Consider the following 26,673-nt stretch of genomic DNA (forward strand, 5'->3'; position numbering starts at 1 on the left):
CCATTTGTGTAAGAAAACACTTCCGTTCTGACCTTCAAACCTGTTCAATTTTCCTGGCAGTCGCAGCAGACACAACTGCTCCTGGGTGACATTCTGAGCAGCCTTTGACAACGCTGCCACAGGAAGTTTTAAGTGTCAATCTCTTGTGACCTGTGAGCACAAAGAAAGGCCCCCCTCACCCATTTCCACCACCTGGTACTGGGCATCTGTGCTTTGGCTGGACTCAGGCCTTTGCAGCAATTACAGTAAGAAACAAGTCCAAGTTTAATCCAAGGTGGTCTCCACTGGCAGCTTTTTCTCCATGTAAGGCATTATTCTGACATCTACTGGCCTGGTACCCAACCATCCATCTTAATACAACTGCATTTGTAATTAAAAAGGAGTAAATCTATTAATCCAAAAAGAAGAACAATTTAATGAACACAAATGACATACATTTAAAACAGACCCATGTATTTTCATATAAATCTCACAATCCTACCAGTGTGTTGGCAGGTTTCTATTGCTTTCTTAACTCATCTGAACTACTGTATATTATGAGGCTTTAATACAAGCAGCTTTGGGGAAGAAAGTTATATTTGGAAGGGGAAAAAAAAAAAAGTTGTGACAAGTGAAAACAAACCAAAAAAAAAAATCCAAGAAGCTTTTTTTTAAAAAAAAATCTTTACTTGTAAAATTAAGCAGCATGCTATTTTGTGATTTATATTTGAATTTAAAAAGACTAATTAGACCGAAATAAAGACAAAAACCTAAAAATGGCAAGTCTATAAATAATGAAAATTTTGATTTCACTAGACTTCAATGAAAAACATTTGGTAATTAAATACTTGCTACTGTTCATTAACGTTGATGAACTTTATTAAGGTTAAAACTATAACAAAGTTCATCCTAAAACTTTTTGCAATGCAAAATTATTTTCACTCGAGGAGTGTCTCAAATTGAATGCTAAGAATTACAAGCAATCCTCAGGAGCAGACACTCACATTCATAAAACTTTATACATCTTTTGGAACTAGGATATTTATACTACTAAAATCAAACATGCATCACTTCCCATACATTCTGGTATCATGATTTATATTACATTATGTAACACTCTTCTTCTCCAAAGCAGCAGTTTATCATACGTTGGCTCCGTTTTCTTTGGATTTCTGATCTTTATCTTCGGTCTTCACCAGATCCTGGAAAAGATAAAGCGGGAGAGGATCCGACCTGAGCTATGGCAGTGATATTTCTGCTGGGAGCTGTAAAGCAGTGTGAGACACACACTGTTTGCTGTCAGCTTTCAGGCCTCTCTGAACTGCTACAGTTTAGTTACAACCAACTGAGAGGCAGAAATGCTCTGCAGTGTTTTGTGGTTTGCTCTCAACTCATTTTACTGAGGCACTCTCATATACTGAAATACTTGAGTTCTGCCCTCCCAAAGTGCTGCTCACCAATCAAACAGAGGGCAGATTTGGGCTGCTGGGGGTGGGCAAGATCAAAACAGGAAAACAGTGAAATGGTTTGAGATTTACATTAATATTTATGCATTTTTAAAGACACCTCAGTCAGGAACACGTTGCAAGCTGAGAAAAACCCCACATTTAATTTTTTATCTTTAAAAAACTGATATCACATTGAGCTTCTTCCACATGTGTGTTAAGATACTACTGCCCTGAATTCATGTCAAATTTGGTTTTTATTTTGAACTTTCTGTTGCAATCATTTAGTTGACAGAAGTTTGGATACAATAATAAAAAATGGAATAAACAGTACTTACCTGTTTAAGAACACTCTGTATTTCATCCATAACAGTAGCTAAATTTTTGATTGTCTTATTCAGCTGACCCTCAAATTGCAATTTTTTATCATCCGAGATCTTCAAATTTTCTTGCAGTTGGCCAAGGTCCTTTTTTACTTCTTTGAGCTCCCCGGATAGACTTTTGTTGGAGTTCTCCAGCTGCAGAATAGTTTTCTCATCCTCATCTTAGGAAGGGAAGAAACAAGAAATCAAGTCACTTCCGATGTTGTGCACTTTGCATCTTAATATTCTATTTACATGCCAACATCACAACAGTAGTTTTTAAAGAACTTTCAGAACTGCACTGCATTACCATTTGATAATAATTAATTCTCCCTGCATTTGGAAGTCTTGAATAAAACAAGTGAAAGCATTTCAGCATGACAACAACAGTGTGCAACTTAAAAGGCTCTGGGAAACAGAAAACTGAGAGGCAGCCAAGTAAGTACAATTTAGACACAGACATTCCTCCAATTGATTTCTCCCCTCAGAAAGCCTCAGTGTCTCTGTCAGCGCCGCCTTCCCAGCACAGCCCCACCTGTTTTCTCCTCCAGCAGCTGCAGCTTCTGCTCGATCTCTGCCCGCACCCTCTCGCTCTTCTCCAGCTTCTGCAGGAGGCTGCCCACGTCCACCATGGCCCCGTTGTACACGATGAGCCCCACGTTCTCCTCCACCGCCTTGGCCTCCTGCTTCACAGCAGGGGACGGCAGCAGCAACCGGTTCCCTGGGCGGATTGAGGAGGAAACAGTCACTACAGCCTTTCTGCAGTTCTAGTGGCCAGCCTAGTAAACACAGATTCGAGTTTGCTGGTCTGTCCCTCACATTTCCCTCATTCCCCCCTTACCCCGACTTCCCCTCACAAAAAAAGCATCCTCTTTCATGACACCATTCTGTGCCTCTTCCCTCCAAAATTTGTCTTCAAAACTCAGGCTCTGTTCTACAGCTCTGATCCTCCTGACTTCAAAACTGACAATGAGAAAAGCTGTTCATCAAAATTCAACATTAACCTCTGCCCTCTGTCCTGTTCCATTAGATTAGGATTTATCCTAGAGATGCAACAAGGTATTTTGGAAGCCAAAAATACTTTATGAAATGCCAAAGATTCACTCTTCCAAACTGGCTCAACTATTTTCTGCAATAAAGCAAGTACCTCAGAACTCTCACTCTATCCACACAGAAATAATTATTTGGAAGTTGTGACATAAAAAAAAAAATAAAAATATATATATACCTAACATATCTTCCTGTAGCTCTTCAGACTCTTCTTTGTTTTCTTCATCTTTCGAAGTATCTGTCAGTCTTCTGTAAAAGCAAGATTCTCGAAGCACTACTTTATTAAGCAGCTTCTTGACCTACAACAGCCACAGGAGGAAATAAGTGTTACACAATAATGTAATGGCCAGTCTTCGCGAACAAAGAACCGGGGAAGGTCTTTCCACCTTCCAGCCTGCGCATTGGATTTTTTAGGTGAGACACAGTGTGCGCGGAACTGAGCCCACCCTTTAATCCTGAGGTTCATCTGCCGGGGCCAAGCGAGCTTGGACGGTGGCAGTGAGGTCCTCAGGACGTAGATGGATTGCCTTACAGGGCTACCGAGCTCCATCTGGCCAGGGAGGGGCCCCGACCGGGAATCAAACCCGGGCCTCGGCGGTGACAGCGCCGCATCCTTAACCACTGCACCACCAGGGGCTCCAATACACAATACACAGGCATCATATGTACTTAAACAAGAATGTTTGAACTTGGAAAACTTAGAGAAACTGCACAGCTTTTTGAACTGCAACACAGTGGGGCTTAAAATGCAAACAAGATGAAACAGGATTTTGAGACAAAATCTACATAGACAATATGGGCATACTGAGAGCTGCAAACCTCCCCTTTTCACTCAGAGACCACTGACAAAGATTAAACTTGTGTAAATATGGGGGGGGCTACACAAACATCAGAGATCAGGTGTGTAGGCAAAGCCTCCAGGAGCTGAAGTGCATCTGTCCCCCTTGCAGCACCGCTGTACCACCATCAGTGTCCCCTGCCATACAAGACCTGAGCGCGGGACAGGTGCAGTCCGAGCGTGTACAGGATCTCCTCCATGTCCTTCTCCAGCAGGTACCCACAGTGACTTTGGTCAAAGTAAACAAAAGCCATCAGGAGATCCCTGTTAACTGTCACCATCTGGGTCTTGTCTTTCTCCTACAGAAAATCCATTATGGGATCATTAGGCAGTAAAATATCATTTCCTCATCATTTATGAAAAAATACATAAACTTCTCAGTTAACCAAAGATATTTTTCTGTCCAGTAATTAATATAATGAGTATTTACCTACTCAGATCACATATAAACAAACTATTTAAGACTGGTAATCTTATTCAAATATTTAAAAGAAGTACAGCACAATGGATGGGAATATCTGGGAGACACTTTCCTTTTGTTCATGCTAATGTATAATATAATTACACAACAGGAATTGTCCCTTCTCCCCTCAATCATTTACTGAACAGCTGTTTCCAAAGTGAAAAACAGGTCTTACAGTAAAAATCAAGCTAAGCTGTAATTAGGACAGATCTAACAAGGGCTAGAAAGTTGTTAAGAAAGGTGTTAATTACTTTATCTTTAGACGCCTTCTCTTTACAGTGCTTATTGCCCTCTCTTTTGTCCTCCCGTTTGTTCATTTCCTCTTCATCCCGGTCTGGAAAACAGAAGGAAAATTCAACATACCCACAGCAAATGGTTATGTAACCATCACCTCAAAATACATGTGGCCACTAAAAAATGTCCACATAAACCTCAAAACATATCAAATGTATTTCCCTGAAAAACAATTTAAAAAAAAGGCATTGAAGTGAGCCCTGTTAAATCCTCGTTTTTCTCTACTCTCATTTATAATTTCCCCCCATGTTTCTTTCACACACAGGATAGAAGAGCTGAAACAAATGCTTAACAAGGCCAAATGAGTTCTGCCAACATCACCATCTACTTAAGTGGTGGGCAGAAAATTACCTCAATTCTCCCTACTGAGGCTTGGCAGAGCCTGCACTCAGCCATGGTTACTCTGAATTCAGTGTTATTTACTCTCAAATATTTTACAAAATAACCCCCCCCCCAAAAAAAACCCAACCTAATTAAAAGCATGTGCTTGTACTCATGGCAGAGTGAGGCATTACTGTTCCCATGAGTTGGATTCTCCAGGGAGTTACAGATCATATCACTTCTTGGATGTGACTGAGAAATGGCAGGTTTTTTGTTCCAAGGTGGACAGCACAGTAAAACTAAATTGGGAGAGAGCAAGAGGGATATGAAAACTGCTGGGATAGATTATGACATGCAGCTCTGTACCTTTTGTGCAAGTCTTGGGTCAGAGGATCACATGCCAAGCTCAGCTTTAAGCTCACCTTTTTTGTGAGGAAAACTTTGGAAAAAAATGCATATCACAGCACTTGGCTAATTTTACTGACCCTTCACTGAGAACCAACCACCTTCTCCTGCACCTCCATGGCTCGTTGGGGCCTCTCAGCAACTCTGACTGGGAATGGCACAAGGACAGATTATGGGAAGCAGGAGCACTTGTACAGAACACAAAAGCCCAGGGTGCTCTCCCAGATAAATTACAAGCAAATCAGTTATTTGGGAAACCACAGATTAGCACCAATTTTTTAAGGCTGGTGCAGTACTCTGCCAAAAATACAACTGCAAATGCTAGAAGTGCAGTATCTACACAGTTCAAACCCACATCTCTAGCAAAGCCTCTCCACAGAAGAGCAACTACCCCAAGGTACAAACCAAAAAGCACAGACCATGTCTTACACCTCAGAATGTCTGAGCAGGGAAAGGGGGCTCCTGCTGCTCCCTGGAGACAGGAGAGCTCTCCACACCCTTCCCCTATTTCTTCAGGCAAACACAACTCCACCCAAACAGCACCCCACACTACACTCTGTCCTAGCAAAGCCAGGATGACATTCCAGAGCTGCGGAGTAGGAAGTTAGGCACGTAAAAGTGGCTTGGTTTTTCAGAGGTGCTGAATACTCACATCTCCTACTGACTTCAATGGGAGTTGCGAGTGGTCTGCATTCTGAAAAAAATAAAACCACTTCTATATGCATGCCTCACTCAGAGCACCACAGCTACTTCACATCAACTGTGTTCACACAATGCCTCGCACAAAGGTACTTACATCTGCCGTGGAACTCGTCCGAGTTACTAAAACAGAATTAATCTAATAATGCAATTTGCAATTGTCTACTTCCGGTGCGTTCTCCAGCTTCAAAGAACATAATCAGTGGCAATAAAACCAGAAATTTCTGAGAGTCACAAAATTCATAGGTCAAGATACCTTCATCTTCATCTTCAGCATCCTCTGCCTCCATTGGATCATATTCTTCTTGATTATTGTCATCTTCAGTTTCTTCTTCATCTTTAGAATCATCTTTCTTTTTATCTTCCCTCTGCAACAAAAGTTCCAAAAAATTTATCTGGTTAGCACCAAGAAACAGCCAAATAAAAACCCTCATTGCTAGTTATCCCAAACTTGCATTTGTTTGATTAGTCACTTAAGAACACAGATACAAATCTGTGGGACAGAGCTGAATGTTAAAATGCTCCCAATACACCTCTAAAACCTTCGTATTACTGAATGTGATTGAAGAATATTTAAATACAACAAGAAGTCAAATCAATTAACTAACACTACAAGTGCTGAGTTTTTGAAGGCAATAATGTAAAATTCAAATAGAAACAGTTTAGTATTGATCCAGACAGCATAGATATGAACCAAGTGCAGACCTTCTTTTCATCTTTATCATCTTTTTTATCTTTATCATCTCCAGATTTTCTTCTCTTAGGTTTTGGATCATCCGTTTCGTCATCTTTTTCTTCCTTTTTTTCCTTTCTCTCATCTTTTTTGCTTTTTTTGTCTTTTTTGTCCTCTTTCTCAGGGAGAGAAATCAGTGCTTTGTAAATTCTGACACCAAAATCTCTCTGAAGCATTTCATTGAAGAGTTCTGCAAACAATGACACCTGCACATAAAAAAAAAAAAAGAACGAAAAGAAAACCGACAAGAAGTTTTAAAACACGTATTAAAAATGTCTATATTTTTAAGAAAACAGCCATGAGGTGCCATCTTAGCAACTTTCACCAGGTCAAAATTTTATGTAATGTCCTATTTTTTATAAACTCCATCCCATGTCTGAAAACCTGTGCCTTCCTTTTGGACATCAGGCAGCGACTACACTGCTGTTGTGAGCCACGTACCAAAGACTGGGCGTAGCACAAAGACACCAAACTCACTTCAGCTTTATTCTGCCGTGCCCTCAGAAACCTTAACAATTTAAAACACTGCAAAGAAACCAGACCGGCCAGCTGTGAGGAGCTGAGTTACCTCAAAGGAATGCTCTTTATTATCCTCCAGTCTGTAGTCCAGCAGGACGCTGAGGGACATGATGCTGCAGTCGAACTTGCCGCTCTTGGCTGCCCAGTTGGGGTGCACGATGATGGCCGGCTCGTCGGGCAGGATGTAGCGCCTTTCCCGCCGCTGCCGTTCCAGCTCTTCCTGCCGTTTCCTCTCCTCTTCCTGCAGAGGGGTAAAACTACATTACACAGCACATCCCAAAGCTGAAGGTTCAGCCTGGATGTTCCAGAGCTGGACTGCACATCAAGCTGTAGATTCCTTGCACGGGAAGAGAAAGGCTTCATACACCATCCCCCCAAGGACACCCAACATGGCTTTAACAGGCCCCTGATGACAATTTACTCCACTCTTGATTATGGGAAGTGCAATCTCTACATGTACAACTGATGCAAATGAAATTACTGATGGCAAGAGAGAAACACTGAACTCTCCTGAATACAGCAAACAGTCACAGCAGAGCTCATGCTTTTTAAGAAAGCACAACCAAAGCTCCCCTCCAATGTCAAAGAAAGCTCTGGGAAGAAACCCCAAGCTGGATGAAACACATCCCAAGATGTGGGAGGAGGCAGCAGCATCTGACAGAACTAGCAAGTTCCCTCAGCAAGGATTACAGAGATAGAACCTTTCCCAGCAGCCCATCTTGCTCAGCAGCTAACACACAAAAAGGCAGTTTAAAAGCAGAACAATCTGCAGACATTTCTGCCCCTTCTCTGTGGCTGAGCTTTGGCCTTACTGCACAGATCTTGTTTATCCTGATGGAACAGCAAAACAAGACTAAGTCGAACTGCAAGTACCAACTGCCCAACTGAGAAACTTCAGCACACAGCAAGCTTATCCAAAACCAAAAATTAAAGCTTGCTCATAAAGGAAAACAAACCCAGCAAACCATCAGCCACGTGAAGAAGCTGGACTGTTTGAGGCACAGAAGCCAGTACAACTAAACAGCTGCTTTTCATGTAGGTTTAAGAAGTTAAGGTCTTGTTAAGTCTGTTCACTTGTTCTCAAGTGTGGTTTTTCTCACAAGTCTGGGATTTATTTTTCCTTACATTTAAGGTCTAACATTAATTCAGACACCCTAAGTGCAGTTGCACATTTCAGCTAACTTGGCTGATAGAAAGAAATTCAAACTGGCCAAGACTTTTTTCTAATTCAGCAGCTCAAGTTACAGCAAGAGTTCCCAGTGCAGTTATCCAGGAACTACAAAATCCCAGCACAACTAAGTACAATCAACACATACAAATAACTGTACTTTTTAACTTATATATATTTATATTTTTTTCATTATCATATTTTATGTGTACTCAAGACGACCTAAACCAAGTATGTGCAAATCCTAACCTCTTTGTCATCTTCAGATTTCCGATCCTCCTCCTCTTCCTCTTCTTTCTCAGACTTCTCGAGCTCCTTCTGCTCTTCTTTTTGCTCCTCTACTTTGAGCTGCTTTGTCAGTCGAGCGATGAGTTGAGATTTCAGTCCCTTAGAGCTCAGGGTTCGACTCTCTAACTCCTTGCGAAGGTCATTTACCTGGGAAACATCAAGCAGTGACATTACAAAACATCTCACTGGCAGAGAAAGCGAAGTAAAAATTACCAGCACTGAAAAGTCAACAGTGTTTTTTAAATCTGTCCTGAAAAACACTAATATTTACTGATATGAGAAACACATTGCATTTAAAGTGATGTTGTCCTCCAAGAACTCCTTTCTGAGGAACCTTTCTCAGAGGCAAGGAGAGGATTTTACTGTAGTAAAATAGTTTGATATTATTATTCCTTTTGACAAAACTTTTTATTATGTCTCCCGACACACATTTTTGTACAATTATTGCTTTTTAAAATGAATATCAAAGTACTTCAGACCCCACATTTTTAATGCAAGTAGTAATGTGGCTGATTACTGCAGAACTTTCATTTTCCAGTTAAGGTATCATACATGGTATCCTTTAATTGTACAAAGTTCAGAACACATTCAATTAGCTGAATTCATTTATTAAAATCAGGAGTCATTTTTGCACACACATCTAGTACCTATAAAATCAGCAAAGATAAAACACTAATGAAGTTTTTTTTCCTCAGTTACAGCTACAGCTGTATTTCAGGTCATGCCTTAGAAGTGAAAATGTACTCAAATTTTAACAAGTGCTTGTTACCTTCATTGTTTTTGGATCCAGTTTAGACCAGTGCGTAGGTGTAGAGATCTCCTTAGCTTCCCCATCATCCTTTTCCTCTTCATCCTGACAAATAAAATTTAGAAATTATCATTCAGAAAGCTTGAAAGCATCGCAGTTATTTTTTAAATTCTGTTGCTGATCTGTGCAAGGTCACAACTGTTTCAGACAGTCTTCTCCTAAAGTTATGATTTCGACAAGTTCACACACACATTCTACCACTTTATAAATGATCACAGTGCCACTCAGCCAATACAAGCCAGATCTGTGGAACACAAAAGGGTGATAAGCAACACCACAAAGAATATTGGGGTTACACAGACACTGCTGGTCTCCAGTAACCACACAGTGTGTGATCTTCCCCCAGCTTTTTAAATGCCCCCAATTACTCTTGGTTCAGTCAGACCTTCCCTTATTCCAAGATGTTGATCAGCCATATGGCCTGAAATTCAGATGTTTCAGACTAGTGCTTGTTCAGTTTCAAATATCACATTTAGAACTGGCCACAAAAGAGAATTTAAAAATTTTAGAAAATGGCAAAATGTTTAAAGACAGCTATTCATAAACTGCATCTCACTCAAAAACTGGTCCCAGATTCCAGCAACTACGTCTACGATCAAAAATGTTCTGCGCATCGTAAGCACAATTTAATTCCGCTTGTGATATCAGCACACACATTTAAAGTTAGTGAACTAGCTGAAATAAAAATAAAAACCAACATTCACTACTACACTGCTGAAAGCTGGTTTACCAGTCATTGTTACCAGTTATGTTCCTCCTGTGTATGTGTGTGGTGTAGCATGTGGTGTGCATTTTGTGCCTGTGTTCCTGTGCCTGTGAGAAGCAGAAATAGAAAAAGGGATTAGCGTTCAGTGCCTGTTCTCCATCAGCCTCCTTGCGTTCACCCTGAAGCTTCTCGACCAGCTGCTGCTTGTATCCTCGGGAGAGGGTTTCCCACTCTGAGCGGGTGGGAAGGCAATGCCAAACATCCGGGAAAAATAAAACCACTGTCTCCACATGAGCTGGAACCGTACGCCCCTTGTGGGTCTCCTCAGGGCGATGGTAGCGAATCTCTGCAAAACGGTACCTGTCGCAAGGGAAGAAGCATGTTGGAAAAAAAATTCTACAATACATTTTTCAAGAGCCTAGATCACTTGTAGCACATCAAGTAAAGAAACTTTGCTGCAAGACCTTGGAAGTTTATCTAAAGAAAAAAATTATGGAAGCCATATTTTCTCTTTTGGCACACTTGTAAAAAAAGGGATCTGAAGCAACTGAAAAGGAGGCAAACCAGCAGAACGCTTTCTGTACAACTTGTTGCTTAGCACATGTAAGTTTGATGTGCAAATAGAAGTTGTCGAGGCACTTTAAATTTAGCGTACAATAGGATTTCCTGGTATTAGTACGACTAAAATGAGTGTTAACGCGGGACAGAAACTCATCAAGAGAAAATATGGCTGTGTAACGAGCGGCTATTTATTTATAACAAAAGAACAATGAAATGAAGTTCTCTTGACGATCCTCTCCAGCTATGCACAAAATGAAAAATATTTTCAACACACATTCATTAAAAAAATTACAATATAACATGTCAAAATCCAGAATTTTTAATTAGTTCTTAATGCAATAATCAGCACAGTTGGCACCAATCAGGCTTATTACCAAACAGAATCATCCTTTGAGTAGTTTACCTGAACTACCCAGAGCAGCTGACAAAGAAAAAAGGTTTTCCCAGCATTTTTTTTTTTGCCCTTTTTTTTTTTTTTTTTTTTTTTTTCCTTTTTAACTCCTGGTAACAGACAAGTATTTCTACATGCCCTTGGCTTTGCAGTGCAGTACTTACCATTGCGTGCACACACTTAAGTCAATCCCTGTCAGAGCCTTGCAACAACGAATTGCCGTCTTTATCAGCACCGAGGGGTCCTTTTCTGGGTCAGGTCCATCCAGTGATGGGGACCAGTGTCCTCCAATAGCCATAGCTTCATCTTTGCCTTTCATACCCACTAAAAACTAGACAAAAAGAGTCTTCTGAATGTTGCCCTGTCAGGGGTAAAAAGTCATTTTCCCCAAGTGCAAAGAATATTTCATAGCAAACACACACACACACTGAAATCCGTGAGTAAACCGTCACGTTATTTTGAAATCTGAAAATGAAAATCAGTCAAGAAAGAGTTCAGTTATTTTTTTTTCCACAGACTTTTTCAGCAATGGAATAGGTTTAAAACATCATCACTCATTCTTGCTGTCAAGATTTTCCATCAGGTTAGTTTATTGGTACAGGCTTGTTCTTTTGCAACCAAAAGCCTTCTAACACAAAAGACAGACACTGATTTAAATGGTGTCTTAAATCCAGTATGCACTTATGGATGTGCCTGCTTAAAAATGATAAAGAAAAAACTACATAAGGTGAGACCATGAGAGCAAGGTATCTGTAAACTGAAGTATTCCCACTGGCTAGAAGACAGAATTTAAGTGGAAAACAAGTCTGTTGTCCTGAAACACCACAGCACTTACAGGTTGTTCAGTTCAACAATAGTTAAGTTTCATTTAACACAAGGGTCACTGTTGCTTCCTGTGTATTCTCTTCAGAGCTGAGCCCTTCAAGAACAACTAAGTGCTTGTAAAAAACAGCCAAAAAAGTTAATTGTTTGAGTTTAATTAAGCTGAACAAAGCAGTAAATACAAAGCTCCTCTAAACTGGAAAAAGAACTGACATATAAACCAGGTCTCTTCAGAGAAAAGATGAAGCCATCAGTCAGCTGCCTACAAGCTCCTCTCTTATTGTTAAACGTTGTAAAGCTCTATAACCAACCTTTATTGCCAAAAGTGTCTGGCATTGAAGCATATTTACCTTTACAAGTCTAGCAGGATGCTGAAATCCATCCCGAAGTTCTTGGGGATCTTCAGCCAGAGCACAGGACTTGTGATAGAGATCCTCCATGCTGGGACTGGCCATCAGCATCACCTGTGGTGAAGTCACAGCAGCCTTGGTAAACAATGACCACAACTTGCAAACATGCAGAGCAAAATCTAACAGGGCTGCTCTGTATCCTAAGCAGGTTATATCACGGACTAGGACGCTCTTCTCAGTTAGTGACTATATTTTGAAGCTTAACATTCTCAAAGACAATTCTTGCTCTGCACAAATAGATTGAAAAAACAGTATGTCTGTCACTTGAGACAAGGCTTTGAAGTTTTTCTAGTAAGTTAAGTCTTTCAGAAATACAGGGGTTAAAGGCAGTTCTTTCTAAACCTATCTGTAACATGTAATACCTCTTAAACAGATTGACCTAGACATCTCAGACCTATTTACAGGGAAGGTATTCCAAATGGAACAGGTTTTAGGAAAAATTTTTGATGCTGGGGTCTTTTATACATGGTTACAGCTCCTGATGTATTTTGACATTCAGATAATCTCAATCTACTTTAAAGAAAGCAATAAATATTGAGAGGAGTGGAGAAGAGGAAGAAAGAAGGTACCACTAAAAAAAGAGAGTAATGCAAACTGCACAGAAAGTACACTCAAAGGAAAAAAATGGGCTCTATTAACTATTCAGAATGTATTGCATAAGAAATCCTTCAGAGATCTTGCAGGAGCTGGCTTTCTTTCCTATAATCAGATCACTGCTACTGGGTGCAGAGAATGGAAGAGCTCTCAGTAAACACAAGATTTAGGACAAACAAAGTGAATTTCAGTCGGGATTCTTTGAGCTCTACATACCAGCCTTTTACTGAGGAGTTTTTGCTCCGAGAGTTGTAGGATATTTTCACTACAGTTATACTCCCCTTGCACCCTGCTGATCAGAAGCATTTCTGCTGAACAGCCACAGCAGGGGAGCCTTGTACAAACCTTGGCACTGTACAGGTGATCAGCGTCCGGCGGGTCCAGGACAGCCGCATTCTTATCTATGGGATCCACTTCTCTGTGCATGACGTAGAAATTGCAGTAGTTTCCCAGCTGAAATGGTCTAGACATCGGAAAAGCATCCACCCATGTGAACTGAGCATCGAAGAAATCGCTTGGGATGTACAAGTTCTGGTAGCGCCTCCTCAGCTCCATCATATCACAGCTCCGGCTGGAATGAACAGCATTGGTTGGAAGACACGGCAATAAAGCAGCTTCTAACAAAGCACACAATTAGGAGTGCAATAATTGCAGATACAACTGCCATAGATTTGATACTGCATGTGAAAAATCTGAAGAGCACCATATTAAAGTTTGAACGTCATGGATTAAATTTAAAAACAACTAACTACTCAACACTCTTCTAATAAAGTTAACAGCAAGTTAGGCAATATTTATTAAACAGAGTTATAAAGCTATTTCACAAGAGCATTCAAAAATAACACAGAACCTCACACAATTTTTCATACAACGTTCTCAGCCATCACATATCTGATCTTTAAAGTCAAATCCATCCTTTACCTCCCGCTACCCACGTGTGCTGACAGCTCCCAGAGACCTGTGCCCACGATTAAAGGAGATGTGGGTAAACATCTGCCACTCTGAACATACCAGTCCAAGGAGAACTTGGAGAACTGGACCGTGTAGCGAGGGACAACACGCCGGGGTCTCCGAGGGGACCTCTCCCTCTCCCGCCGGGGCGACCTCTCCCTGGAGCGCTTCCTCTGGGGGGATCTCTCCCGGGACCTGCGGCGCTCCCGCTCTCTCTCACGGCTTCAAAAACGCACACAAGAGACAAGGAGTTTTGCATGCTGGCAACACAGAACGGTTTCTAGCACTAGGGAGGCCAGACCTGTCAGAGGTGGCTCACAAAAAGGAGAGAAGTTTCAGTACAGTCTCTCTACAACACACACTGATTATGGAATTCCTTCATTTCAGACAGGCAAGAACTCTTCCCAAGTATCTGATGTAAAGCCCCTTGTGTGTCTCACTGGCTCAATGTGGAGCTGCTCAGCTCTGGGTGAGGACAGGCCTTTATGGAATGTTTTGATCACAGTCTAGTCTACACACCTCCTGTCATCTTTCCGGTTTGGCATTGGGTCTCCACCTCGGTCATTCCTCCCAGAAAATCGGGATGGGGGGTCGAGTCTTCGAGCTGGTTGAGGCTGTGAAACCAGACGAACTGGGGGCTGTAACAAACCACCTGAAACAACAATGGACAGGATCAGTACAGAACCATCTACGCTCTGCAAACGTGGCTGCTTTATACCTGTTGTACTTGTGTACGTTTTCTAAACTAACTCGTCTAATTATTAATACCCACCCAAAAAACCTGAACTTATCACTTTAGTAAGCGATACTGGTTTAAAAGCATCTTCTTAAAATGGAAGCTAATATAAGCTAAGCACATAGAAGGTATCGTAGTAAATAGCTAAGCCTTTTCTTGGAAACGTAAATTAAGACAGATATACTACTTACTCATTGAACTGAAGAAAACCTAAATCTTATTTATTTTTGAGGCTACTCATTGGTAAAAACAACTGCCATCCTGGGAAGTTATTCCTAAATCCATTTATTATACTGCTACATCAATTCCTCAGCATATACTTTTGCTGTCTTAAGAATTTAACCAACTTATTTATAAGGAGCAAACTCTATTAAACACTAATGAACAACCAGGACTAATTAGACTATAGAAAGCATTTATCTAAAACAATTCTGCTTAGGTGATAGCTTAGGATCTTCTACCCTTGCTTTTACTGTGGGTAAGACAGGTCTTAATATTATCTTATTATTAATTCTATTTCTGATTCTTCAGCTACTCAACATTCAAGAGACCCTACAACCACTTTTGTTTTAGGTTTGCCATGTCAGGCAGTCTCTTCTCTCAAATGCCAACCTGGCTAACTGAAATTAAACTAAGAAGTAATAGTTTTAACAATACAACTGTGTGAAACCTGATTTTGCTGAACGCAGCAGAAGATGCTGAAGGACTACGCTGCTATTAACACTTCCAACTGTGAACGAGTAAAAATTACATTGACTTTGCTTTCAGTTATGAAATGAGCAGGAGTTCATGGGGATTTCACTAACCAGGTGATTCCTGACGTGTTCATTTTGAAAACTGTACATAGCCCCCTCCGTACTATCTCAGCTTTCTGACCGCCAACCAACCACCACGCACAACGCACCAGAGCCACCCCCACAAAAGGTGAGCATCGGAGGAGCACCTTTCTGCTGTGGCTGCTGCAGCAGTGGCTGAGGCTGCGTCTGCAGCAGAGGTGTGATGGAAGCTGCTGAGATCTGTGCCTGCAGCAGGGACTGTGGCTGTGGCTGAGCCTGCACCCCGAAGGTCTGCTGTGCAATGGGCTGAAGGACGGCCGGGGGCGTCTTCAGCAGCGGCTGGGCTTGCGTCTGGTTCTGGCAGCACAACAGAGACGAGTGGTGAGCGACCTCAACCCAGAGTCAGTCACTGCAGGTGACCCTGGGTAACCCCACGTACCTGATTTGGAAGTGTCTGTACCCTTTGTGCATTCCATTTGAATGGCATGTTAGGATTGTAAGTAGCTTCTACCAAAACTCTGTCACCCACCTGAGGTGTCTTTCCCTTAACAGCACTGCAAACATTACAGAAAACATACTGTGAGAGCCTTATTTAGCTAGTTTTACATCTGCAGGTTATATTTAAAGTTGGGAGAGAGTAGACAAAGTTTCTTAAAAAAAGCTTATTGGAAGACCATCTACCCCCAAATTCAGCAAAGTGCTTTGTTCAATGTATGCACAGGATCTCAGTAACTCCCTGTCTTTGGCCCAAAAGCAAAAGTGCCCCACACAATACTGAGCTAAGACAGGCAGGCAGCAAGTTTTATGCTTTTATTGATTCACAAATTCTGCCATTTCCTACTGGAAGGAGGTAATGCCCTCTGAGTCTCCCAGCTCTGTGGTTTCTATTAGGAAAATTCAAAAACTAACATGAAGTAACTCAAACCCAGCACCTCTGACCCTCCCTGCCCACCTGACTTTCACTGTTGAACAGAAAACAACACACTCACTACGGGCATATCAGTGGAGTCCCACAATTAGAGTGCAACTCTCTAAACCTTCGATTTAGCAAGGCTGTCAGAGTGCTGCAGGTCAGTGTGCACAGCTTACCTAAGCTGGAAAAAGACATCTTCATCCACAAAGCCAAAAGTATCGTGCAGTTTAGTGACCACCCCAGTGAAGACACGCTGCTTCTGGGGCTGTGTCTGCTGCTGGCTGGAGCGGGGAGCTGGGTAGGACACGGTGATCTGGGCCGCGGGCTGCGGCGTCGACAGGCTCAGGCTGGTCGGGAGCGCGACCGCTGGCTGCAACAAACACAGACACCCGTAAATCCAGCTGCCCACCTGGAACAGGCCCTCCAGCCACGGACACAGGAGTTTAGAAGGACTCTACAGAAACTATCCTGAATGGAGATTTTCAGAAGGTGGAAGGGTTTTGAGTTTTTTTGTTGGGTCGTTGGTTTTGGTGTTGTTTTTTTTTTTTTTTTTTCAAGATAACATTTTTCCTACTTTGAATGAAGACTGGCTTTGTTTATTCTTCTCTCCCCAAAATATGCACATTGTCCAGAAAATGCACATTGTCCAACCCATATGGTGGGCCTGAAGAGAAGACGAATTCCTGACTTTGTCAGGAAAACACACTTAGAGATCATTCTGCATTTCCATCCCAATCGTGGTGTTAAAGTCAGCCCTTCCCTGACTCAGGACTTCCAGTGCCCGCCTTCTTACAAAAGCAGAACACAGTAAGATAATGAAATCAAGTCAACTATTTTGACCTTTTTTTTATAGCCTGTTTAAAAGTTCAAGTCAAACAGAACCAGAGCAACTTACAGTGTGTTAAATGGTTGCGTGTTTTAAACCCGTCAAGCTCAGCAAGATTCTTTTTAAACCTCACAAAAAAGTTAAAATCCTTCACAAAGAAGAGAAAGATTTTCCCTGTAGGTTACTTAACTACAAAACAATTGGACACTTGAAGTTCAAACAAACAAAAAAAAGCAAATTTAAAATATAATCAACACACATATTCCCTTCAAGATTAAGGAAAAGTGGTTGCTGTTAATTTTTGAAACCAAGGCTATGCATATTTTAACATCTGGATAAAATAAACCTGTACCAATAAAATGTCCATTCATATTAGTTCATTTCACAGTTTAAAGTACCCAAGATGTCACAAATTTGCACTCTTGCATTATCTGTGTTTGGGGATGAAGACCAAACAATAAAACCAAACTAACCTGAGTTAAAAGGGTCTGCTGAGGTTGCTGCAACTTAAAATAAATAAAGTTATAAATTAATTTTATGTGTTTAAGGAAATTGTACAATTTTACCTCCTCTGTACATGTAAGAGTTTTTGCTTAACCTGAGTCAGTTAATAGTCCTTTAGGGTTTGGTCATTTCAGCAGTTTGCACATGCATAAACTGTGCTCATGGGGTTAATTTTAGAACTGTATAATCCAGGTTTATTCAGTGAGCAGAAATTTAAGATTTTTTTGGAACTCAAAGTTAATAGCAATACCAAAAAAAATTTTGGCAGCTGAAGAAGCTTAGGCCTATAATTTCCATGTCCTTTTATTCTGTTGCAAGATCCTTTTAAGTTTGAAGACCATAAAAAAAAAACCCCAAAACGTAAAAAGGAACTTTTTTTGGACAGCATCTTTCCAGCAGTTAAAATACACGGCCCTGTTTAGAGCAAAGTTTAGCAGGAATCATGTACACATGGAACAGAACATATTTTTTAAAATTCCTTTTTGCATGAAGGTAGGCAGGTTTCCATTCTGGATAGGTCTTTCCAAGTTTATGAACTTCAAGTTCTCTTTTACTACAAAAAGTATTACTTAGGTTTCTTTTAACAACTTCCCACACGAGGATGATTTCGGAGACAAATTCTACAAGACACACAACCAACATTATTTTAAAAGTTATTTGTGATGTACACAGTAAGAATCAGACAAACCTGTTGCTGTACACTATAGAGAGTCTGCTGAGGTTGTGAATATTGCTGAAACAGATAAAAGCAAAATATCTCATAAACACGAGTATTATCACCTCAATATACCAAACACAAGTTATCTGCTTAGCAAGTTTTAGAAACTATTAACAACTCTAATACAAAACATAACTAATAATGCCAATATGTATTATTTTCATAATAAATATTCTGAGCCTTTAGAGGGACTCCGATGTCCTCTTTCTAGCTGAAGTCTGCAATTCCTGTTAAGCCTGACACTTAGACAGTATCTAGGCCAAAGTATGACATCATGCAAAATGCTATTGAGGATATATATAGTGATGGAAGATAGTTGAGATTCTCAGTTTAGATGCAGCAAAACTCCCTCTCCCAAAAGGCTTTCCATAGCCCAAAGTCAGCACCTGGATAGCCAAAATTGCCCCCTTCACAGACTTACACAACCACTGGTAGCTCTAAACCCGCAGTCCCACTGTTGTTTTAACTGGTTTGCACCGCGATGTTCCCCATTTCCCATTCTCCTTTTCTCCCAGGTATTTTAGCTTTCCAGAGCTCCTGGTTTGCAGTGTTTCTGCTGATGTGTTTACCTGCTGCAGGGCAGCTGCTGCAGCCGCAGCCTGTTGCTGGAGAGCAGCTGTCTGGGTGAGCTGGTAGTTGGTGGGGGTCTGTGTGGTCAGCCCCGCCGCCGCCAGCGCCGTCTGCTGGGTGTAGATGGTTGGAGAGGCTCCCAGCAGTGAGGGCTGCTGCACTCCCAGGGCAGCTGCAAAGGAACACACACACTGAGCACTTGGGCAGGTTCTCACACGGCCCAGGTTCCCAACAGCCACAGGATGCGGTGCTGTACTCCTGAGTCAAGCTCCAGAAGCAGACAAATCAAAGTTCAAGATAAAGGATCACATCTCACTGGTTTCTCTTCTAAATTAACTTACCAACAGTAAACCCCAGCAGAGGCACAGAGACTTCAATTTCCCTCTCTGGAGCTGCTCACGACAGTACAGCTCTAGTAGTTGTCATGCCCCCTGCACCCACCCCAGACACACACACACCTCCTACTCTCCCCTGATCATATTCAGGTTCTGGATGAGCCAAATGAAGGTGCTGCTCTGTTCTGTAAATTCATTCATTTCGTTCTATCTGAAGGCAAGAGAAATCTTCACTGTAGCAGCAGCTGTGGAACAGAGGCTTATGGAACGTGTGCTCTGAAACCACACTAAGCTTCACTTCACTCAGCGCTGGCTCTGGCCCCGTGGCTGGGTGTGGGACAAGTGGGGGCTGCTGAGGAAGGAACTGCCTTGGAACAACAGGGAGTTTAATCAAGCTCTGTCCAGCTCTTATGAGGAAGGGTTTGTGCTGCCCAGACTCAAAACTGCCTGGAAGGAAGGATTAGTTTATTTTACTGTCATACCAGCTTTAATTCACCACAGGACATGAGGAAATCATGAGCAGCAGCTATCCACGGGGTGTGCTTCTGGACCAGGTATGCTTAAGACTTACAGATGGAACTTTTAGGGGAGAAAGAACCCTGCAAAATGCATATCTGAATGAAAAACTGCAAACATACCTGGAAACCTGCTCCCTTTTTGGCAGGACTTTTAAAAAAAGTTGTTGGCAGCTGCATGATCAAGTATCACTTCATCAAGCTATCAGTTTAGTCCACATGTTTAAATAAATCCAAAGCAAAACTCGTCAGGGAAACACACTGCCAGCAAAACCAGGTCAGCCAACCATCCTCAAACTAAGGAACATTCAAGAGGAACAAGGATTCTTTCTCTTTCAAAGCCATTAAAGAGGCACAATTAAATGAAGAACAGATTCACAGTATTCCCGCAGAGTTGGAGCTCCACACTATTCACACTGATGAAAGTGAAGCTTTAACTCCTGACTCAGGGATGCAGTAAGACTTTGGTTGTAGCCGGTGATCCATCACCGTAACACACACAAAAATGCTGTACCCAACTCAACAGCTCCTGAGAAATGCAATCCTCCCCACCATGCTGCTCCTTCCAGCAGAGCAGTCTTCAGAAAACAACTGGATGGCACTGATCACCTCACAGTTTTGGAATGAAACACGGAAGAAATATGTAAGTGAAAATAATCACTATGATCAGTATAAAATATTGTCATGTAACTATTCCAGGAAGTAATAGTATTTTAAAAGTGAAATCAAGCATTCTGCAGTGTTACAGCATTTCATGATTTTTTTCCCCTGGAAAATTCCAACATTTGCATTTGTTTTTAGAAGTCAGCAACCAAAATCTGAAGCTTCTCTCGTGACAGACCCTCCATTTTCTTGATCCTCTTGCCTCCTGCTTCAACCATCAGCTTCAATTTGAGTGGGCATTTCTGACCATCCAGAAGCACACCCTCATCTGGAACACACCTTAAACAGCCTTTAAACATAATTCAGAATGCTGCTGCACCCTGGGACAGCTCTCCCTTCTCTTGGCTGTGTTACTTTGCTGGCTCATTCGAGGCAAATAATCAGCGTGTTCATCTTTCATGTTCATCTTTCTCCTCTTATTGCCACATGCTGAGCAGAGATTCCCATTAGTGCAGGACCTCACTCCACGCTGTCACCTCTGAATCTGTGTGGCTGTGCCAGCCACTGGCTCTCAGCCTAATGTTCTGTTCTAATGTTCCAGCACAGGGGGATGCAGTTGGGAAGTATTATCAAAAACAAGTTTCACACGGTTTTCCCTACTTTTTGGACCAGGGGTACCCACAAAAACGCTTACTCTCAAACCCAGATCTTAGGGTTACTCAGCTCTTCAGTTTCACTACGGTAATTTCCCTCTCAGCATAACCCATAATTACCTCATGCAATTCCCAGCCTGCTCTAAGACCCTTAGCCCATTTTGTCAAATAAGGAAAACCAAGAAAAAGCTTTACTGCCATCTCTGCTGTCACTTTTTGAGCATTTAATATCATCTGGGTATCTCTCATCTACAACACTGCACATCAACTCAATTAGAAAGGGCAAAGCTGAAAGACTGCCAAGATCCCCTCAAAGGGCAACACCTGTAGTAACAAGTTTTTCAAAGTTGTATCTTGTTCCTACTGCTTTGCCCTGAAGTATTCCAGGAGTTTAATGAGACTACCTTCCGTCTGTGGACTCATCTCAGTCAAACAGGCTCCAATTAATTATGCAACTGAGCTTGCATTACTAGTTTAAAGAAAAAAAGAAAAAAGAGAAAATAAAAGGGAAAAAAATCACACAGAAAAACAAGGGTCAGAGAATGAATCCCAGACTGAGCGTGGAACTGACATCTGACAGCCATATTATTATTACTGGCAACAAGCACGTGCAGTGACAAACAATGGATTTTCAGGATTTGTAGTGATCTCAGTAAGTGGTGATGGAGATGCCTTCCTTCAGACACAGCCCAAACAACTTCCCAACACTGCATGGCACGGCCAGAGAAAGGCCTTGGACAGAAATAGGAGTCCCAGGCTGCAGCTCAAGCATCTTTTTAGGTAACAGACATTTCTGTTATAACAAGCATAGAGATAGTATTTAGTAGTACCTCTCCCTCCTTCTAAAATCCAAAGATCTTTCAAAATCAGGGAAACATCTTCTAAGCGTGTAGCTCCATCTGTCGCCTTGGTAAGTGACATAGATTTATCAGAGCTGCAGTGAAGGGGTACCCTGTGCAGGGCTCTGCACACTTCTCACAGCTGTCAGAAATCGTGAGAGCGGGTCCTTGGCTGTTCAAGTTTCTTCAAGCTTAACACACTCGCAGTACAACCACCACACAACCTACTCCAAAAATACTCCCTTCAACAGGCACTGGGCTCAGAGTACTTGTCATGGGACATCTGTTTACAGCAACTGAGCAAGCTGTGCATCAGCTACTCTTCCTCAGTGGCTTCAGATCCGCCACAGGCTTGTCCTGTCCTCACACTTTGCCACCAGCAGTAACAGGATCCTGAGCTACAGGTGCTTCAGCTTCCCCCAGCTGCACCCTCCTTCACTCAGTGCAGTGACACTCTGCAAAGGCAACAGCCCTCAGCAGCCACAACACGGCACAGCTGGGGCTTCCCCTGCTCTGCAGGTCTATAAAAACAGGCTTTTCATCACAGCCCTGAGAACAGCACACGGCAAGTGCTGCCACACAAACCAGATTTGCCAAAAACAGATGGTTGAGAGAAGAGGAGCGGGTTCTCCTTTGCAGGTGTTTCAGGAGTTTGCATATCATTATGCAAGTTAAAATAATTTTCTGTAGTAGGCATGACTTAAGTTATGATTTAATTTATGCTTTAACAATGCTTAACTGGCACGGTGGGAGCTTTTATTCTGGTTTTAGCCATGTGACGCACAAACCCATGAGAGGAGGAGCAGAGAAACTGCCTGTGTTCCGTGTAGGAGTTTCTCTTCACACATTGCTCTCTGCTGGCTCCTGGAATTGCCCATCTCCCTTCCAATACCAGGGCTACAGACAGTAATGAGTGAGCTCTCCTAAGGGGATCCCAGAACCCTTCATTACACAGCACTGTCACCCTACAACTACCTCAGAATGTCACACCTTAGTAATCAAGAGCTTTAACTTATTTAGTAACTTCTTCACCAGGGATGGTGAATAACCAGGGATGGCCAAGACAGCATCTACATCAGCAATACAAAAAAAAACCAAAACCAAATGAAACCCCACCAAAAAACTCCAAAATAAAAACCCACAACCCCGAAATTACCCTTTTTGCAATGATCAAACTGAGTTTATAACACGGTCACCCGCCACGTTTGACAGCTTAGGAAAAGGCTCTATATCATGTTGCTTGTGTTATATAAATAAAGCTCTCTTTCCCTCATTCCCAAGCACTTCGATGCTTTGGAGAAGGAACTCGACACTTGGGATAGAAACAGCTGGCATGCATAAATACATGTAACACCCCTGGCCAAACCTCTGAAAATATATAAACATTTGGTAACTGTGTTTTTTAAAAATGAGTTTACAAACAGTGGGATTCACAAGGGCAAGCCAACATGCACAACTTCTTGGGTGCAGACACGGGTGAGCAGCAGTACTTTGGATTATAAATCACAACCACAACTGGCAATAAAAAAGGCAGGGGAACGAGTATGTACTAAAACAGGAGCTGGGCTGCAGAATCCCAGGGACTGGATGCAGCAGAGCAGACAGGGAAGAAGGAGGAGGCAGGCAGGAACAGGAATGGACTGCAGCAAAGGACACAGGGAGCTAAAGGCTTTCAAGGGATACCAGAGATAAGACACTACAGCCTGAAGAGGACACTGGGAACGTGAAGGAACGTGGGACTAGCACAGGAAGAAGGCAAAAGTGCAATCAAATGCTAGGTCTTTAATGGCTCTCATGTTTGAGTCAGGTGCTGCCGGATCAGATGAACAGCTAAAAATCCCTGGAGATTTGTCCTCACTGAGCAGGGGAAAAATCTCACAGCGACCCACGTTGACCAGTTCTATCCCAGTTACATTTCACACTTCACTTAATTTAAGGAGGCTCCAGAGTAGGCTGGCCAAGGGCAGAGCCACAGGCACAAGACAATGGATAAGAAGTTGATGTACACTCCATCCCCCTCTTCTCCAGGGCCCTCTCCTGGTCCTCCCTCAGCGAGCTGTAGGATGACTGCCAGCTCTCCCTCTGAGACAGGACCTGGAGCTGGCCCTCCATCTCCCACCCCTGTTTTGGATGCACTGTCACATCAGCCAGCACACTGGGAACAGCCCAGCTCTGACTGCTCCAACGTCTCACACAGCCAAAGTCTGTCTCTCACACTCCCAATGCCAACCCCTTCCAGCTGTTAAGGAATTTCTTACAGGAGATGGTGCCAGCTAAGAAGTGTGAGCTAATCAGAGAAACAGTGAAAAACTGCCTGTGGGCAGCTGGTTAGGTACAGCAACAGTTTAGGCAGGGAACAGGGTAGAATGGGCTTGGAGGAGAAGCAAAAGGCACACGGGGATGGAGCAGGGTGAAACACATGGGGGATGGTCATTCCCTGAGGATACAGTGCCATTGGATCGGTGACCAATGGAAACACTAGAGACAAAGGATTGATTCACTTCGGCAAAGAAAACAGAGCCAGGAGAAAGATGTGTTCTTCCCACCCCAGACGTGCACCTCCAAGGAATGCCAAGCACTCCCAAGCTTTGCCAGGCCCCCAGACAGAAAGCCAGGGACAAAGGAGGTGGGACACTGAACTTCTTATCAAATCAGAGCAACTTCAGAAACCGCACAACTCTTTAGCAAGGCAGCTCTTCAACAAGGCACTGTCTCCCCTCCCAGCTTCGCTGAAGCCTTTGCACATCACACAACTGTAACTACGACACTTCATGAGGAAACAACCTGCACTCAAGAAGAGCAAAAGGCGCTCCAGAACTGGAAATGGAAGCACCAAAATTCATCATGCAGCAAGCTTCACATTCTTGCCTCAGAACCATACAGCAACATGGAAAATGAAAATGGAGGCAGCTGAGTTCTTAAACACAGTAGCCTGCCATGAAATAAGTCTTGTTAGCTAAATCCAAGGAAGCCCTCTCACACTATTAGGGCAATGCATTTGGTTACAGGGATCCTTAAGTTTTAATTTAGCATTAAAAGAACCCCAACCTCCTCACCCAAGTAACAAATTTCAGAGAACTTTCCACTGGGTGAAGTATGTCCAACATATTAATAAAGGAAAAATAAGCTGTAAGTATTGATTTAGGCTGCCCTGGAAATAAAAGTGTGACAGCACTTAAAAAATCTGTAGTGCCTTATTAGTGCCGTTATTATTTAACCTAGAGCGATGTAATTTGATAAACGGTAATTTAATTTACGCATCTTGTGATATGAATAACGTGGTATGTTGTTTACTGTCGAAATCCATGCAAATTCACCCTGGATTTCACTTATCACCCTTTAAAAAAACCTTATAACAAACAAAACCAACAGCCAGTATTAGGCAATGACCTTTAAAGCTTCTATGGTGCCGAAAAACTCCCAAATTCAACCACTTAAGCAGGCTTTAAACACGTTGGGTAGCACGGTGCCGCTGGTAAGTGCACAGTCCACTCCGGAATCTCAAAATCTCCCGGACGGCAGGGTTCAAACAGCGAGCGATGTGAACTGACCTGGCTGGGACACGGCGGTGGCAGTGAACTGAGTGGCCCAGGGGGGATTCTTCTGTCCTCCAAACTGAGCCATGGCGGAAGGCGCGATCTGCCGGGCTCTATCTGCTGGAACTGCAATCTGGGGAAAGAGCGCACAGCCGCAGCCTTTGAAACACGCACCGCCCGCTACTCCGATTCTGGGCCCCAGGAAAAAAAACACAAAACCAAAAAAAACAGACAAGAAAAGAAACAAAAAGCGTGGAAATACCAGCCTTGCGCCCCTAAACCTGGCGGGCAACGCGCGCCACGTGCGGGAAACACGGAAAGCTGCGAGACAAGTTATTTTACTTTCCTAAGGCACGACCTCCATCCTGCTCTTCTTAACAATGGGACTATCGTATTTAAAAGCAAAAACGCGTTTCCGCGTGCAGGAGCGCTCAGGGGAAGGTGACTCTGCAGAATCTCTGCGAGCTCACACCTCACACCCCGGTACTCTCAGTCCCGGGCCGCGCTCGGCCGCGGCGGGGCAGCGCCGCGGGGCTCCGGCCGCATGGGGGGCACGGCCGGCCGGGCCTGGCCCCGCCGCCCCGGCCCCGCTGCCCGCCCGCCCGCCCGTCCGTGCCGGGAGCGCCCGGGCCGCGTGCCCGGAGAAAGGCACGGGCCGCGCGGGAACCGGGGCCTGCCCGCCCCTTCCGCCTCCCCCGCCGCTGCCGCCGCCGCCACCACCCCTGCCGGCGACGCGGGCCCGCGCCCCGCGAGCCGGTGGCGGTGGCGGTGCCTGTGCCCGACCCGCCGCCCCCTCAGAGCCCCGGCCCGGCCGTGCCGCGGTACCTGCGCTGGGCCCCGCCGCCATCGCCAACCGCGCGCTCCGCCTGCGCCGCGCACGCGCCGCCGCCCCGCGCGCGTCACCGCCCTGCGACCGCGCGCGCCCGGCCCCGCCGCGTGCAGGGCCCGCGCGGCCGGGGGAGGGGCCCCGCCGCCATCTTGGGCGAGGCGCGCGGGCGGGGCCGCGGAGCCGCCATCTTGCGGCGGGACCGCCCTGAGGGGTCCGCGGGCATAGCCCCCCCCACGGACCGTGTGGTAGTGCCAGACACTGACCCTGCGGGGCACGGGCAGATCCCCTCACCTACAGTGTGCCATTGGGTGGTTCTGAGGGGGCCGCGGGAACCGCCCCCGCCCCAGGGGCGAACACTGACCGTGCTGGACACGGGCAGATCCCTCCACCCACAGTGTCCTGTCGGGCGGTTCTGAGGGGGCCGCGGCACCGCGCCTGCCCCGGGGCCGAACGCTGACCCTGCGGGACACGGGCAGATCCCCCCACACGCACACAGTATGCCGTCGGGCAGTT

At 43.7% G+C, this 26,673-nt stretch overlaps 1 protein-coding gene and 1 non-coding gene across 4 annotated transcripts; both read right to left on the reverse strand.

Annotated features, from left to right (window-relative positions):
- Positions 1 to 389: 389 nt before the first annotated feature.
- Positions 390 to 26,195, reverse strand: CCAR1 (cell division cycle and apoptosis regulator 1). 3 transcript variants are annotated; one of them, XM_027900859.1, is made up of 26 exons: positions 26,157 to 26,195; positions 25,347 to 25,464; positions 18,850 to 19,022; positions 18,251 to 18,295; positions 17,532 to 17,564; positions 16,409 to 16,602; positions 15,759 to 15,873; positions 15,487 to 15,676; positions 14,327 to 14,459; positions 13,868 to 14,029; positions 13,202 to 13,427; positions 12,203 to 12,316; positions 11,195 to 11,361; positions 10,228 to 10,438; positions 9,334 to 9,417; positions 8,526 to 8,711; positions 7,158 to 7,349; positions 6,562 to 6,795; positions 6,113 to 6,224; positions 5,810 to 5,851; positions 4,389 to 4,471; positions 3,827 to 3,973; positions 3,015 to 3,135; positions 2,322 to 2,507; positions 1,763 to 1,968; positions 390 to 1,181 (listed from the first exon to the last, which is right to left on the reverse strand). In XM_027900859.1, the coding sequence occupies exons 2-26, from the start codon at positions 25,417 to 25,419 to the stop codon at positions 1,122 to 1,124; spliced, it is 3,489 nt and encodes a 1,162-aa protein (XP_027756660.1). In that variant the 5' UTR covers positions 25,420 to 25,464; positions 26,157 to 26,195; the 3' UTR covers positions 390 to 1,121. The 3 variants fall into 3 exon arrangements, with proteins under 3 accessions (XP_027756660.1, XP_027756661.1, XP_027756662.1); XM_027900860.1 differs by lacking the exon at positions 17,532 to 17,564; XM_027900861.1 differs by lacking the exon at positions 5,810 to 5,851.
- Positions 11,521 to 11,586, reverse strand: LOC114066304. The gene has a single exon (XR_003573159.1). It is a non-coding gene; the product is annotated as a small nucleolar RNA SNORD98 (small nucleolar RNA).
- Positions 26,196 to 26,673: the final 478 nt, after the last annotated feature.

This window comes from Empidonax traillii, unplaced genomic scaffold (genome assembly GCF_003031625.1).
Source record: "Empidonax traillii isolate 1590-97213 ecotype Southwest subspecies unplaced genomic scaffold, ASM303162v1 scaffold754:size369281, whole genome shotgun sequence".
Taxonomy (NCBI): Eukaryota; Metazoa; Chordata; class Aves; order Passeriformes; family Tyrannidae; genus Empidonax; species Empidonax traillii.

Excerpts from the sequence above, each read along its gene's own strand:
- CCAR1 (XM_027900859.1), bottom strand. The coding sequence starts at position 25,419 with ATGGCTCAGTTTGGAGGACAGAAGAATCCCCCCTGGGCCACTCAGTTC. Across the intron at positions 9,418-10,227 it reads AGGAGGCTGATGGAGAACAG|GATGAAGAGGAAAAGGATGA; the intron begins GCACTGAACGCT and ends TTTATTTGTCAG. Across the intron at positions 1,182-1,762 it reads TACAGAGTGTTCTTAAACAG|GATCTGGTGAAGACCGAAGA; the intron begins GTAAGTACTGTT and ends TATCTTTTCCAG.